Raw genomic sequence first — 15,727 nt, 5'->3', positions numbered from 1 at the left:
GACAATTTGTCATGGCCAATCCACCCAACCTGCACATCTTTGGACTGTGGGAGGAAACCGGAGTACCCGGAGGAAACCCACGCAGTCACGGGGACGATGTGCAGACTCCGCACAGACAGTGACCCAAGTCGAAATCGAACTTGGGACCCTGGAGCTGTGAAGCAATTGTGCTATCCACAATGCTACCGTGCTGCCCTTAAGAAGTTAACCTACACTCCCTTATTCTACCCTAATCCAAGTACCTATCCAATAGCCGTTTGAAGGTCCATAAATTTTCCGACTCAACTACTACCACAGGCAGTGCATTCCATGCCCCCACTACTCTCTGGGTAAAGAACCTACCTCTGACATCCCCTCTATATCTTCCACCATTTATCTTAAATTTATGTCCCCTTGTAATGGTGTGTTCCACCCGGGGAAAAAGTCTCTGACTATCTACTCTATCTATTCCCCTGATCATCTTATAAACCTCTATCAAGTCGCCCCTCATCCTTCTCCGTTCCAATGAGAAAAGGCCCAGCACCCTCAATCTTTCCTCGTATGACCTACTCTCCATTCCAGGCAACATCCTGGTAAATCTCCTCTGCACCTTTTCCAAAGCTTCCACATCCTTCCTAAAATGAGGTGACCAGAACTGCACACAGTACTCCAAATGTGGCCTGACCAAGGTTTTGTACAGCTGCATCATCACCTCACGGCTTTTAAATTCAATCCCTCTGCTAATGAACGCTAGCACACCATAGGCCTTCTTCACAGCTCTATCCACTTGAGTGGCAACTTTCAAAGAACAATGAACATAGACCCCAAGATCTCTCTGCTCCTCCACATTGCCAAGAACCCTACCATTAACCCTGTATTCCGCATTCAGATTTGTCCTTCCAAAATGGACAACCTCACACTTGTCAGGGTTAAACTCCATCTGCCACTTCTCAGCCCAGCTCTGCATTCTATCTATGTCTCTTTGAAGCCGACAACAGCCCTCCTCACTATCCACAACTCCACCAATCTTCGTATCATCTGCAAATTTACTGACCCACCCTTCAACTCCCTCATCCAAGTCGTTAATGAAAATCACAAACAGCAGAGGACCCAGAACTGATCCCTGCGGTACGCCACTGATAACTGGGCTCCAGGCTGAATATTTGCCATCCACCACAACTCTCTGTCTTCTATCGGTTAGCCAGTTTGTTATCCAACTGGCCAAATTTCCCACTATCCCATGCCTCCTTACTTTCTGCATAAGCCTACCATGGGGAACCTTATCAAATGCCTTACTAAAATCCATGTACACTACATCCACTGCTTTACCTTCATCCACATGCTTGGTCACCTTCTCAAAGAATTCAATAAGACTTGTAAGGCAAGACCTACCCCTCACAAATCCGTGCTGACTATCCCTAATCAAGCAATGCCTTTCCAGATGCTCAGAAATCCTATCCCTCAGTACCCTTTCCATTACTTTGCCTACCACCGAAGTAAGACTAACTGGCCTATAATTCCCAGGGTTATCCCTATTCCCTTTTTTGAACAGGGGCACGACATTCGCCACTCTCCAATCCTCTGGTACCACCCCTGTTGACAGCGAGGACGAAAAGATCATTGCCAACGGCTCTGCAATTTCATTTCTTGCTTCCCATAGAATCCTTGGATATATCCCGTCAGGCCCGGGGGACTTGTCTATCCTCAAGTTTTTCAAAACGCGCAACACATCTTCCTTCCTGACAAGTATCTCCTCAAGCTTATCAGTCTGCTTCACGCTGTCCTCTCCAACAATATGGCCCCTCTCGTTTGTAAATACTGAAGAAAAATACTTGTTCAAGACCTCTCCTATCTCTTCAGACTCAATACACAATCTCCCGCTACTGTCCTTAATCGGACCTACTCTCACTCTAGTCATTCTCATATTTCTCACATATGTGTAAAAGGCCTTGGGGTTTTCCTTGATCCTACCCGCCAAAGATTTTTCATGCCCTCTCTTAGCTCTCCTAATCCCTTTCTTCAGTTCCCTCCTGGCTATCTTGTATCCCTCCAGCGCCCTGTCTGAACCTTGTTTCTTCAGCCTTACATAAGTCTCCTTCTTCCTCTTAACAAGACATTCAACCTCTCTTGTCAACCATGGTTCCCTCACTCGACCATCTCTTCCCTGCCTGACAGGGACATACATATCAAAGACACGCAGTACCTGATCCTTGAACAAGTTCCACATTTCACTTGTGTCCTTCCCTGACAGCCTATGTTCCCAACTTCTGCACTTCAATTCTTGTCTGACAGCATTGTATTTACCCTTCCCCCAATTATAAACCTTGCCCTGTTGCTCGCACCTATCCCTCTCCATTACTAAAGTGAAAGTCACAGAATTGTGGTCACTACCTCCAAAATGCTCCCCCACTAACAAATCTATCACCTGCCCTGGTTCATTACCAAGTACTAAATCCAATATGGCCTCCCTCTGGTCGGACAATCTACATACTGTGTTAGAAAAGCTTCCTGGACACACTGCACAAACACTACCCCATCCAAACTATTTGATCTAAAGAGTTTCCACTCAATGTTTGGGAAGTTGAAGTCGCCCATGACTACTACCCTGTGACTTCTGCACCTTTCCAGAATCTGTTTCCCAATCTGTTCCTCCACATCTCTGCTGCTATTGGGGGGCCTATAGAACACTCCCAACAAGGTGACTGCTCCTTTCCTATTTCTAACTTCAACCCATATTACCTCCTTCTGCACAATATGGATAGGGTGGGCGAGTACTTTCTCCATTCACTGCCACATGTGGCTGGGCCGCTTTCGCGTGCTGTGAGGCCGTGCTCCTATTTGACAGAACCGCTCACTGCTGCAGCAGCCAGGACCAAGAGTTGAGGGACTTTCTTGTCGACTGAAAGATCATCTCCCTCTGCAGCTTTCCTCTTGTGTCCAGGACCAGAGGGTGTAATCCTAGAGTAAGGGAGTTGAGGAGGAATTTCTGCTCTCGGAGGGTAGTGAATCTGTGGAATTCTTTAATGTAGAGGCTGGGTCGTTACGTATGTTCAAGGCTGAGATACATTTTTAATCAGTGAGGGAATCAAGGGAGATAAGGCGGGAAAAATGGGGATCGAGGATTATCGTGTCAGATCAGCCATGATTTCATTGAATGGTGGCGCAAACTTGATGGGCCAAATGGCCTATATCTACTCCTCCAGCTTATGGTCTTTTCTCAGTTTTCAGTTTGTGTCCTCATTATATTATTATTATTCACCTCTCACCTTTTGCCTGCTCCTGCCCAGGTTGGGGACCGGATCCTGACGTTGTTTCCCCGTATTGTTATGGTGGGATTTCTCATGCTGCCATTGGCATTGACAGGAGGCGAATGTACAGACAGGAACCCAGCAGGTACCAAACCACCGTGAACATACTCGCAGCCACGTGTACTCACAGCCACGTGTACTCACAGCCACGTGTACTCACAGCCACGTGCACTCACAGCCACGTGTACTCACAGCCACGTGCACTCACAGCCACGTGCACTCACAGCCACGTGTACTCACAGCCACGTGTACTCACAGCCACGTGCACTCACAGCCACGTGCACTCACAGCCACGTGTACTCACAGCCACGTGCACTCACAGCCACGTGCACTCACAGCCACGTGCACTCACAGCCACGTGTACTCACAGCCATGTGTACTCACAGCCATGTGTACTCACAGCCATGTGTACTCACAGCCACGTGCACTCACAGCCACGTGCACTCACCCATGTGCATTCACACTCCTACTCATATTCATACTCCTACTCTCAGACTCGTACGTACTCACAGTCATACACTCATATGTACTCACACTCACTCTCACACTCACACTCCTACTCTCACACGCATTCAGACTCCTACTCTGAGACTCACTCCTCACACTCACATTCACACCCACAAACTCATTTATACTCTCTCACTCACTCCTGCTCACACACACTCACTCCTGCTCTCACACTCACTCACTCCTGCTCCCACACTCACTCACTCTTGCTCTCACACACACTCACTCCTGCTCTCACACACACTCACTCCTGCTCCCACACTCACTCACTCTTGCTCTCACACACACTCACTCCTGCTCTCACACACACTCACTCCTGCTCTCACACTCACTCCTGCTCTCACACTCACTCCTGCTCTCACACTCACTCACTCCTGCTCTCACACACTCACTCCTGCTCTCATACTCACTCCTGCTCTCACACTCACTCACTCCTGCTCTCACACACACTCATTCCTGCTCTCTCACTCACTCACTCCTGCTCTCACACTCACTCACTCCTGCTCTCACACTCACTCCTGCTCTCACACTCACTCACTCCTACTCTCACACTCACTCCTGCTCTCTCACTCACTCACTCCTGCTCACACACTCACTCCTACTCACACACACTCGCTCCTGCTTTCACACTCACTGCTGCTCCCACACTCACTCCTGCTCCCACACTCACTCCTGCTCCCACACTCACTCCTGCTCCCACACTCACTCACTGCTGCTCCCACACTCACTCACTCCTGCTCTCACACACTCACTCCTGCTCCCACACTCACTCCTGCTCCCACACTCACTCACTCCTGCTCCCACACTCACTCACTCCTGCTCCCACACTCACTCACTCCTGCTCTCACACACTCACTCCTGCTCTCACACACACTCACTCCTGCTCTCACACACACTCACTCCTGCTCTCACACTCACTCCTGCTCTCACACACACTCACTCCTGCTCTCACACACACTCACTCCTGCTCTCACACACACTCACTCCTGCTCTCACACTCACTTCTGCTCTCACACTCACTCACTCCTGCTCTCACACTCACTCACTCCTGCTCTCACACTCACTCACTCCTGCTCTCTCACACACTCACTCCTGCTCTCACACTCACTCACTCCTGCTCTCACACACTCACTCACTCCTGCTCTCACACTCACTCCTGCTCTCACACTCACTCAGTCCTACTCTCACACTCACTCCTGCTCTCTCACTCACTCACTCCTGCTCACACACACTCACTCCTACTCACACACACTCGCTCCTGCTCTCACACTCACTCCGGCTCCCACACTCACTCCTGCTCTCACACACACTCACTCCTGCTCTCACACTTACTCCTGCTCTCACACACACTCCTGCTCTCACACACACTCACTCCTGCTCTCACACTCACTCCTGCTCTCACACTCACTCACTCCTACTCTCACACTCACTCACTCCTACTCTCACACTCACTCCTGCTCTCACACACACTCACTCCTGCTCTCACACACACTCACTCCTACTCTCACACTCACTCCTGCTCTCACACACACTCACTCCTGCTCTCACACACACTCACTCCTACTCTCACACTCACTCATTACTGCTCTCACACTCGCTCCTACTCACACTCATTCACTCCTGCTCTCTCACTCACTCACTCCTACTCTCACACTCACGCCTACTCACACTCACTCATTCCTGCTCTCACACTCACTCACTCCTGCTCTCACACTCACTCACTCCTACTCTCACACTCACTCCTACTCACACTCACTCACTCCTGCTCTCACACACACTCACTCCTGGTCTCACACTCACTCCTGCTCTCACACACACTCACTCCTGCTCTCATACACACTCACCCCTGCTCTCACACTCACTCACTCCTGCTCTCTCACACACTCACTCCTGCTCTCAAACTCACTCACTCCTGCTCTCACACTCACTCACTCCTGCTCTCACAAACACTCACTCCTGCTCTCACACTCACTCCCTCCTGCTCTCACACTCACTCCCTCCTGCTCTCACACTCACTCACTCCTGCTCTCACACTCACTCACTCCTACTCTCACACACACTCACTCCTACTCTCACACACACTCACTCCTACTCACACTCACTCACTCCTGCTCTCACACACACTCACTCCTGGTCTCACACTCACTCCTGCTCTCACACACACTCACTCCTGCTCTCATACACACTCACCCCTGCTCTCACACTCACTCACTCCTGCTCTCTCACACACTCACTCCTGCTCTCACACTCACTCACTCCTGCTCTCACACTCACTCGCTCCTACCCTCACACTCACTCACTCCTGCTCTCACACTCACTCACTCCTACTCTCACACTCACTCATTCCTGCTCTCACACTCGCTCCTACTCACACTCATTCACTCCTGCTCTCTCACTCACTCCTACTCTCACACTCACTCCTACTCACACTCACTCACTCCTGCTCTCACACTCACTCACTCCTGCTCTCACACTCACTCACTCCTACACTCACACTCACTCATACTCACACTCACTCACTCCTGCTCTCACACACACTCACTCCTGCTCTCACACTCACTCATTACTGCTCTCACACTCGCTCCTACTCACACTCATTCACTCCTGCTCTCTCACTCACTCACTCCTACTCTCACACTCACGCCTACTCACACTCACTCATTCCTGCTCTCACACTCACTCACTCCTGCTCTCACACTCACTCACTCCTACTCTCACACTCACTCCTACTCACACTCACTCACTCCTGCTCTCACACACACTCACTCCTGGTCTCACACTCACTCCTGCTCTCACACACACTCACTCCTGCTCTCATACACACTCACCCCTGCTCTCACACTCACTCACTCCTGCTCTCACACTCACTCACTCCTGCTCTCACACTCACTCAGTCCTACTCTCACACACACTCACTCCTGCTCTCACACACACTCACTCCTGCTCTCACACTCACTCACTCCTGCTCTCACACTCACTCGCTCCTCCTCTCACACTCACTCGCTCCTACTCTCACACGCACTCACTCCTGCTCTCACACACACTCGCTCCTGCTCTCACACTCACTCACTCCTGCTCTCACACTCACTCACTCCTGCTCTCACACTCACTTGCTCCTACCCTCACACTCACTCATTCCTGCTCTCACACTCACTCACTCCTACTGACACTCACTCACTCCTGCTCTCACTCACTCCTATTCTCACACTCACTCACTCCTATACTCACACTCACTCACTCTTGCTCTCACACTCACTCACTCCTGCTCTCACACTCACTCACTCCTGCTCTCACACTCACTCACTCCTGCTCTCACACTCACTCACTCACTCACTCTACTGACACTCACTCACTCCTGCTCTCAAACTCACTCACTCCTGCTCTCACACTCTCTCACTCCTGCTCTCACTCTCACTCACTCCTATTCTCACACTCACTCACTCTTGCTCTCAAACTCACTCACTCCTGCTCTCACACACACTCACTCCTGCTCTCACACTCACTCACTCCTGCTCTCACACTCACTCGCTCCTACCCTCACACTCACTCACTCTTGCTCTCACACACACTCACTCCTGCTCTCACACTCACTCACTCCTGCTCTCACACTCACTCACTCCTATTCTCACTCACTCCTACTCTCACAGACACTCATTCCTGCTGTCACACTAACACCCACCCACAGACACACACACATTATTATGCTCCCAGACCAGACCCCAACAGTTACTAGGATACTGGACAGAAACCTCAATATTTTATTTAATTTTCTCAGACTGTGAGGAAAGGATATTTCGCTCCAGCAGTGGTTCCACACAAATATAGGGATATGGTATTTTAAAATGAATTATAATATAAATACAATATCTTACAACTATCAGTTAAACAAGGCCTAACAATGCAATGAAACAATAAATCTTAACTGTTATCTTTATCTCCACCCAAACACCCCCATCTCGGGTCAAAATATACTTTTAAATCTGCCACAAAACCCTAGATTCACCAGCTAGCAGCAATGGTTTTCTCTATCTGCCTGATTTGTTCCTATAAATATCTTGATAACTTTGATCAAATCACTACTTTATCTTACAAATTCCACAGCCTGTTCAAATCCCCCTCTCTGCTTCTCCCGATAGACCCAGCTAATGTTGTCGACTCGCTCATACTATTTAAACTGCCTGATCTGTTCTCTACTTCAGCCTGGCAAATTACTGCTCCATCAGTCTTCTCGATCATCAGAAAAGTGATGGAAGGAGTCATGAAATGAAATGAATGAAATGAAAATCGCTTATTGTCACAGGTAGGCTTCAAATGAAGTTACTGTGAAAAGCCCCTAGTCGCCATATTCCGGCGCCTGTTCAGGGAGGCTGGTATGGGAATTGAACCGTGCTGCAGTCCTGCCTTAGTCTGCTTGAACACCAGCTATTTAGCCCTGTGCTAAACCAGCCCCATAACAGCTATCAAGTGGCACTTGCTTAGCAATAACCTGTTAACTGATGCTCAGTTTGGGTTTCGACAGTGTCACTCAGCTCCTCACCTCATTATGTATTTTCTTTTCATGTACTTAATGATCTGTTGAGCTGCTTGCAGAAAAATATTTTTCACTGTACCTCAGTACACGTGGCAATAAAGAAAATCCAATCCATTACCGCCTCGGTTCAAACATGGGAAAAAGGGCTGAACTCCAGGGGTGAGGCGAGCGTGACTGCCCTTGACATCAATGCAGCATTTTACCGAGTATGGCATCAAGGAGCCCTAATAAAACTGGAGTCAGTGGGAATTAGAGGGAAAAACCTTCCACTGAAGGTTGGAGTGGTACCTAGCCGGCAACCTGGGGTCGTCCGACCCAACTGTCTGCCCCTCAACCACGGCTACATTTGTGGCCATTTGACTGTGGAGAGAGCACCATTAAGACCTTCTGTGCCTACTGGATCCCGCAGGGTCAGGGGTGCCTTATTTACCCTTTTTAACAACATTTTAAGTTAATCTTTTAAGTTTCATTTGTGATTTCTATTTGTTTAAGGGAGCAACCCTTTTAATTTGTCCCTGCGTTATTTTAATTTATTTTATTTGGCTAAGTCAAAATAGTTGGAGTCATACCTGTCACAAAGGAAGAAGGTTGTGGTGGTTGGAGGCAGATCACCTCAGCTAAGGACATTATCAGAGGAGTTTCTCAGAGTAGTGTCCATGGCCCAACCATCTTCAACTGCTTCATCAGAGTGACCTTCCTTCCAGCATAAGATTAGAAGTGGGAATTTTCTTTTATAACTTGCACAATATTTACAACTCTTTGTACTTAAGCAGTCCGTGCCCGTTTACACCAAGACCTGGGAAATATTCCCGCTTAGATTGATAAGTGGCAAGTACTATTAACACCACACAAGGCTCCTTAGAATTATAGAATCATAAAATTTACAGAAGGAGGCCATTCGGACCATTGAAAGAACACCCTACTTCCTTGCCTCCACTCTATCTTCGAAAACCGAGTATCTTGGCCGAATCTTTTGGACACTGGGGCAATTTGGCATGGCCAATCCACCTAACCTGCATATCTTTAGACTGTGGGAGGAAACCGGAGCACTCGGAAGAAACATCTGCAGACTCCAGACAAACAGTCACCTGAGGCCCTGGAGGTGTGAGATAGCAGTGCTAACCACTGTGCCACCGTGCAGCCCTGGTTCATGCCATACTCTTGACAAATGCTGTCTTGTTGTCAAAGGCAGTCACTCTCGCCTCACCTTTGACATTCAGCTCTTTTGGCCATGTTTGAACCAAGATTGTAATGAGGTCAGGAGCTGAGCGACTCTGGCGGAACCCAAACTGAGCATCAGTGAGCAGGTTATTGCTATGTAAGTGTCACCTGATCGTGCTGTCAATGACCTCTTCCATCACTTTTCTGATGATTGAGAGTAGACTGAAGGGGCATTACATTAACCTAGTTGGACTCGTTCTGCTTTATACTGGAAGGACAATTTTCCGCATTGCCAGGTAGATGCCAGTGTTATAACTGCACTGGAAAAACCTGGCTGGGGGCGCGGCAAGTTTTGGAGCACAAGTCTTCAGTACTGTTGCCGGAATATTGTGAGGACCCATAACCTTTGCCGTATCCAGTGCCTTCAGCCGCTTCTTGATATAATGTGAGATTAAAACCTTTTGCTGTTTAAATATTTCCCCAGGTTTCCTGCAGGATCGTAGCTCCAGTTGTACTCGGAACGTTGGAGATCTGAATGCGACTTGCCAGTCCCTGCCTGCCCTGAATGCAGAAACGTACTTTGAGAAATTTCTCCTGTTACCGGTGAGGCAGAGGCTATATTGATTTTTCTCAATCGCAACCCAATTGTATTTATATACCACCTTTGATACAGTAAAACATCCTAACATGCTTCTCGGCATATATTGAGACATATTGACCGAGGCTCACGGTGAGAATTCCAAGCATTAAAGAGCGGGCAGCTGACGGCAAAGCCACTCACGCTGGAATCATGTAAATCGGGGATTGAAAGCTGAGGAGAGCATAGAGGGATTTGTGTTGAGTGAGGTTACTGATATAGGGCGATGAAGCACTGAGAGATTAGAAAACATGGATTTGAATAGTTCAATGCAATGTTATGGGCCAGGGCTTAGAATCTCCAAAGTGTATTATGAAGTTCACCTGACCTATAGTTGTTATGGTGAATTTGGCTAGGATGAGCACAAGAGCCTTCACTTCAGGTTTGATTCATCAGATTTCCTAGGCACTTTAATCAAAATAAAGTTCATTAAATGAATGTGGTTAACATACATAAAACACTTATCACGAATTTGATATCTATTACTAACATGAAACAACACACAACTCCAGTAATCTATGTATATAACTCTTAATAAATCCCCCTTAGTAGCTGTTCCAATTCAATACAAAATCCGATAAACCAAAACCCCTTTTAAGGGCGTGGCTCAGCACTCTGTAATCTCACTTGAATGATGTGGAGATGCCAGCGTTGGACTGGGGTGAGTACAGTAAGAAGTCTTACAACACCAGGTTAAAGTCCAACAGGTTTGTTTCAAACACAAGCTTTCGGAGCACTGCTCCTTCCTCAGGTGAATGAAGAGGTGGGTTCCAGAAACATTTATATAGACAAAGTCAAAGATGCAATACGATACTTTGAACGCGAGTCTTTGCGGGTAATTATGTCTACAGGTCCAGACGGAGCAACTGGAGATAGAGGTGATCCCAGGTTAAAGAGGTGTGAATTGTCTCAAACCAGGATAGTTAGTAGGATTTCACAAGCCCAGGCCAGATGGTGGGGGATGAATGTAGTGCGACATGAATCCCAGGTCCCGGTTGAGGCCGCACTCATGTGTGTGGAACTTGGCTAGAAGTGTCTGCTCGGCGATTTTGGGTTGTCGTATGTCCTGAAGGCCACCTTGGAGAATGCTTACCCGGAAATCAGAGGCTGAATGCCCTTGACTGCTGAAGTGTTCCCCGACTGGAAGGGAACATTCCTGCCTGGCGATTGTCGCACGATGTCCGTTCATTCGTTGTCGCAGCGTCTGCATGGTCTCGCCAATGTACCATGCTTCAGGACATCCTTTCCTGCAGCGTATGAGGTAGACAATGTTGGCTGAGTCGCACGAGTATGTACCGCGTACCTGGTGGGTGGTGCTCTCACACGTAATGGTGGTATCCATGTCGATGATCTGGCACGTCTTGCAGAGATTGCACGGCAGGGTTGTGTGGTGTCGTGGTCGCTGTTCTGAAGACTGGGTAGTTTACTGCAACAATGGATTGTTTGAGGTTTCGCGCTTGTTTGAAGGCCAGTAGAGGAGGTGTGGGGATGACCTTGGCAAGATGTTCATCTTCATCGATGACGTGTTGAAGGCTTCGAAGAAGATGTCGTTGTTTCTCCGCTCCGGGGAAGTACTGGACGACGAAGGGTACTCTGTCGGTTGTGTCCCGTGTTTGTCTTCTGAGGAGGTTGGTGCGGTTGTTTTGCTGTGGCAAGTTGGAACTGTCAATCGATGAGTCGAGCACCATATCCCATTCATACGAGGGCATCTTTCAGCGTCTCTTACGCTCCTCCTCGTCTGAGCAGATCCTGTGTATACGGAGGGCTTGTCCATAGGGGATGGCTTCTTTAATGTGTTTCGGGTGAAAGGTGGAGAAGTGGAGCATCGTGAGGTTATCAGTGGGCTTGCGGTAAAGCGAAGTGCTAAGGTGACCGTTCTTGATGGAGATGTGTGTCCAAGAATGCAACTGATTTTGGAGAGTAATCCATGGTGAGTCTGATGGTGGGATGGAACTTATTCATGTCATCGTGTCGTCGTTTCAGTGATTCTTCGCCATGGGTCCAAAGAAAAAAAATGTCATTGGGGCCTCACGGTAGCATGGGGGGCCTCACGGTAGCATGGTGGTTAGCATCAATGCTTCACAGCTCCAGGGTCCCAGGTTCGATTCCCGGCTGGGTCACTGTCTGTGTGGAGTCTGCACGTCCTCCCCGTGTGTGCGTGGGTTTCCTCCGGGTGCTCCGGTTTCCTCCCACAGTCCAAAGATGTGCGGGTTAGGTGGATTGGCCATGCTAAATTGCCCGTAGTGTAAGGTTAATGGGGGGATTGTTGGGTTACGGGTATACGGGTTACGGGTATACGGGTTACGTGGGTTTAAGTAGGGTGATCATTGCTCGGCACAACATCGAGGGCCGAAGGGCCTGTTCTGTGCTGTACTGTTCTATGTTCTATGTTCTATTGAGGTATCTGGTGTATACAGACAACCAAAGTTGTACACCAGATATGTCGATTACATTTTTTTCCTTCCAGTCGGGGAACACTTCAGCAGTCAAGGGCATTCAGCCTCTGATCTTCGGGTAAGCGTTCTCAAAGGCAGCCTTCAGGACGCGCAACAACGCAGAATCGCCGAGCAGAAACTTCTAGCCAAGTCCCGCACACATGAGTGCGGCCTCAACCGGGACCTTGGATTCATGTGGCATTACATTCACCCCCGCCATCTGGCCTGGGCTTGCAAAATCCTGCCAACTGTCCTGGTTTGAGACAATTCACACCTCTTTAACCTGAGGAAATGGTTTTGGGTCCCTTTGGCCCTCATACACGCTCCTCCAATGGAACCTGTTGGATGAAGGTGAAGCCTTCCGGTGTCGGAAAGTATGGAGTCGCCATCTGTCCAAAGTTCTGAATTCCCCCCCCCCCCCCCCGAACTTGTTAAAAACAAAATTAATAAAATACATGAAGAAAATTAATAAAATCACCCTGAACATGTAAAAAAAATTAAATGAATAAAATAAATGAATAAATTAATAAAAACCACTACAGAACTTGTAAAACAAAAAGCTGCAACCGTTTTTTAAAAAAAAAAGCGGCCGCACTGCGCATGCGTGCCCGATTTACGCATGCGCACTGATCATCGTGCGTGCAAGTGCAATGCGGCCGCTTTTTTTTTTAAACGGTTGCAGCTTTTTGTTTTACAAGTTATTATTTTTTTGACATGTTCCCGGCCGCTTGCAGCCGGTGTTATTAAAAGCCGGCTCTGCGCGGGGATTTGTGCGATTGGGAGCGCTGCGGACAACGGCTCTGCGACCCTCCCGACACCTGCGCGTCGCGCCCCCGACCTTGAAGAACACTGATATAAGCCATGTGGTCAAACAAAATCTTTCTTAAAGGGATACTCACAGGACAGCAATAGAATGTCTCGGTAGAGCAGTGCATGAGCCGACTGGAGTACGATTTAGAATACAGGAAACAGACCCTCCACTGAGCTACTGAGTGCAGGGACATTCTTATCCTATCAGGATGTTGGCTTTTGACTCTGGTCCTGAGATTTATCTTTGTTCACTTCATATTCTTTGTCTTGCAGGGTCCTAATATTACCAAAGCGTGGAACAAGGTAAGACAGTTGTCTTGTTAACACGTCTGAATGTCCATCGTTACGTTGGCCGAGTGGTGGAGACACTTCGCCATTGACCCAGGGCAGGATTTTCCGATGCATAGTCCGCCTTCCTTGGGAGTGGGGTCAACCCCGGTGGCACCAAAATATTCCACCTTTGAGAGGGTGCTGGAAAATCCCACGTTATCTCTGTCCTTTCCTGAGTCACTTGTTCTGTTTGTTCTCTCCACCTCTCTAGCCCAACTCCCTCTGGTCTTCACTCATGCTTCACCCTCTCTTTCAGACTCTCTATCTCTCTTTGTCACCCTATCCCCCTGTCTCTGTTACCCTCTCCCCCTGTCTCTGTCACCATCTCCACCTGTCTCTGTCACCCTCTTCCCCTGTCTCTGTCACCCTCTCTCCCCGTCTCTGTCACCCTCTTCCCCGTCTGTCACCCTCTCCCCCTGTCACTGTCACCCTCACCCCCTGTCTCTGTCACCCTCTCTCCCCGTCTCTGTCACCCTCTCTCCCCGTCTCTGTCACCCTCTTCCCCGTCTGTCACCCTCTTCCCCGTCTCTGTCACCCTCTTCCCCGTCTCTGTCACCCTCTTCCCCGTCTCTGTCACCCTCTCCCCCGTCTCTGTCACCCTCTCTCCCCGTCTCTGTCACCCTCTTCCCCGTCTCTGTCACCCTCTCCCCCGTCTCTGTCACCCTCTTCCCCGTCTCTGTCACCCTCTTCCCCGTCTGTCACCCTCTTCCCCGTCTGTCACCCTCTTCCCCGTCTGTCACCCTATTCCCCGTGTCTCTATCACCCTCTTCCCCGTCTGTCACCCTCTTCCCCGTCTGTCACCCTCTTCCCCGTCTGTCACCCTCTTCCCCGTCTGTCACCCTCTTCCCCGTCTGTCACCCTCTTCCCCGTCTGTCACCCTCTTCCCCGTCTGTCACCCTCTTCCCCGTCTCTGTCACCCTCTCCCCCGTCTCTGTCACCCTCTCCCCCGTCTCTGTCACCCTCTCCCCCGTCTCTGTCACCCTCTCCCCCGTCTTTGTCACCCTCTTCCTCGTCTCTGTCACCCTCTTCCCCCGTCTGTCACCCTCTCCCCCGTCTGTCACCCTGTTCCCCGTCTCTGTCACCCTGTTCCCCGTCTCTGTCACCCTGTTCCCCGTCTCTGTCACCCTGTTCCCCGTCTCTGTCACCCTGTTCCCCGTCTCTGTCACCCTGTTCCCCGTCTCTGTCACCCTGTTCCCCGTCTCTGTCACCCTGTTCCCCGTCTCTGTCACCCTGTTCCCTGTCTCTGTCACCCTCTTCCCCGTGTCTCTATCACCCTCTTCCCCGTCTGTCACCCTGTTCCCCGTCTCTGTCACCCTGTTCCCCGTCTCTGTCACCCTGTTCCCTGTCTCTGTCACCCTCTCCCCCGTCTCTGTCACCCTCTCCCCCGTCTCTGTCACCCTCTCCCCCGTCTCTGTCACCCTCTCCCCCGTCTCTGTCACCCTCTCCCCCTATCTCTGTCACCCTCTCCCCCCGTCTCTGTCACCCTCTTCCCCGTCTCTGTCACCCTCTCCCCCCCGTCTCTGTCACCCTCTTCCCCGTCTGTCACCCTCTCCCCCCGTCTCTGTCACCCTCTTCCCCCTCTGTCACCCTCTTCCCCGTCTGTCACCCTCTCCCCCGTCTTTGTCACCCTCTTCCTCGTCTCTGTCACCCTCTTCCCCCGTCTGTCACCCTCTCCCCCGTCTCTGTCACCCTCTTCCCCGTCTCTGTCACCCTGTTCCCGTCTCTGTCACCCTGTTCCCCGTCTCTGTCACCCTGTTCCCCGTCTCTGTCACCCCTGTTCCCCGTCTCTGTCACCCTGTGTCCCCGTCTCTGTCACCCCTGTTCCCCGTCTCTGTCACCCTGTTCCCCGTCTCTGTCACCCTGTTCCCCGTCTCTGTCACCCTGTTCCCCGTCTCTGTCACCCTGTTCCCCGTCTCTGTCACCCTGTTCCCTGTCTCTGTCACCCTCTTCTCCATGTCTCTATCACCCTCTTCCCCGTCTGTCACCCTGTTCCCCGTCTCTGTCACCCTCTCCCCCGTCTCTGTCACCC

General features: G+C 50.0%; 1 protein-coding gene across 1 annotated transcript in view; it reads left to right on the top strand.

Moving 5' to 3' along the window:
- LOC119974539 (tectonic-3-like) overlaps positions 1–15,727 on the top strand; it is a 102,875-nt gene that overhangs the window by 62,139 nt on the left and 25,009 nt on the right. Inside the window, exons 6-8 of the mRNA XM_038813518.1 lie at positions 3,267–3,372; positions 9,971–10,089; positions 13,642–13,671. Of these exons, the coding sequence (XP_038669446.1) occupies positions 3,267–3,372; positions 9,971–10,089; positions 13,642–13,671 (255 nt within the window). The remainder of the gene's footprint in view (positions 1–3,266; positions 3,373–9,970; positions 10,090–13,641; positions 13,672–15,727) is intronic.

Source organism: Scyliorhinus canicula, chromosome 12 (assembly GCF_902713615.1).
Source record: "Scyliorhinus canicula chromosome 12, sScyCan1.1, whole genome shotgun sequence".
NCBI classification, from domain to species: Eukaryota; Metazoa; Chordata; class Chondrichthyes; order Carcharhiniformes; family Scyliorhinidae; genus Scyliorhinus; species Scyliorhinus canicula.
The sequence above is the reverse complement of the archived record's forward strand: the minus strand, read 5'-3'. Positions and strand labels throughout refer to the sequence as shown.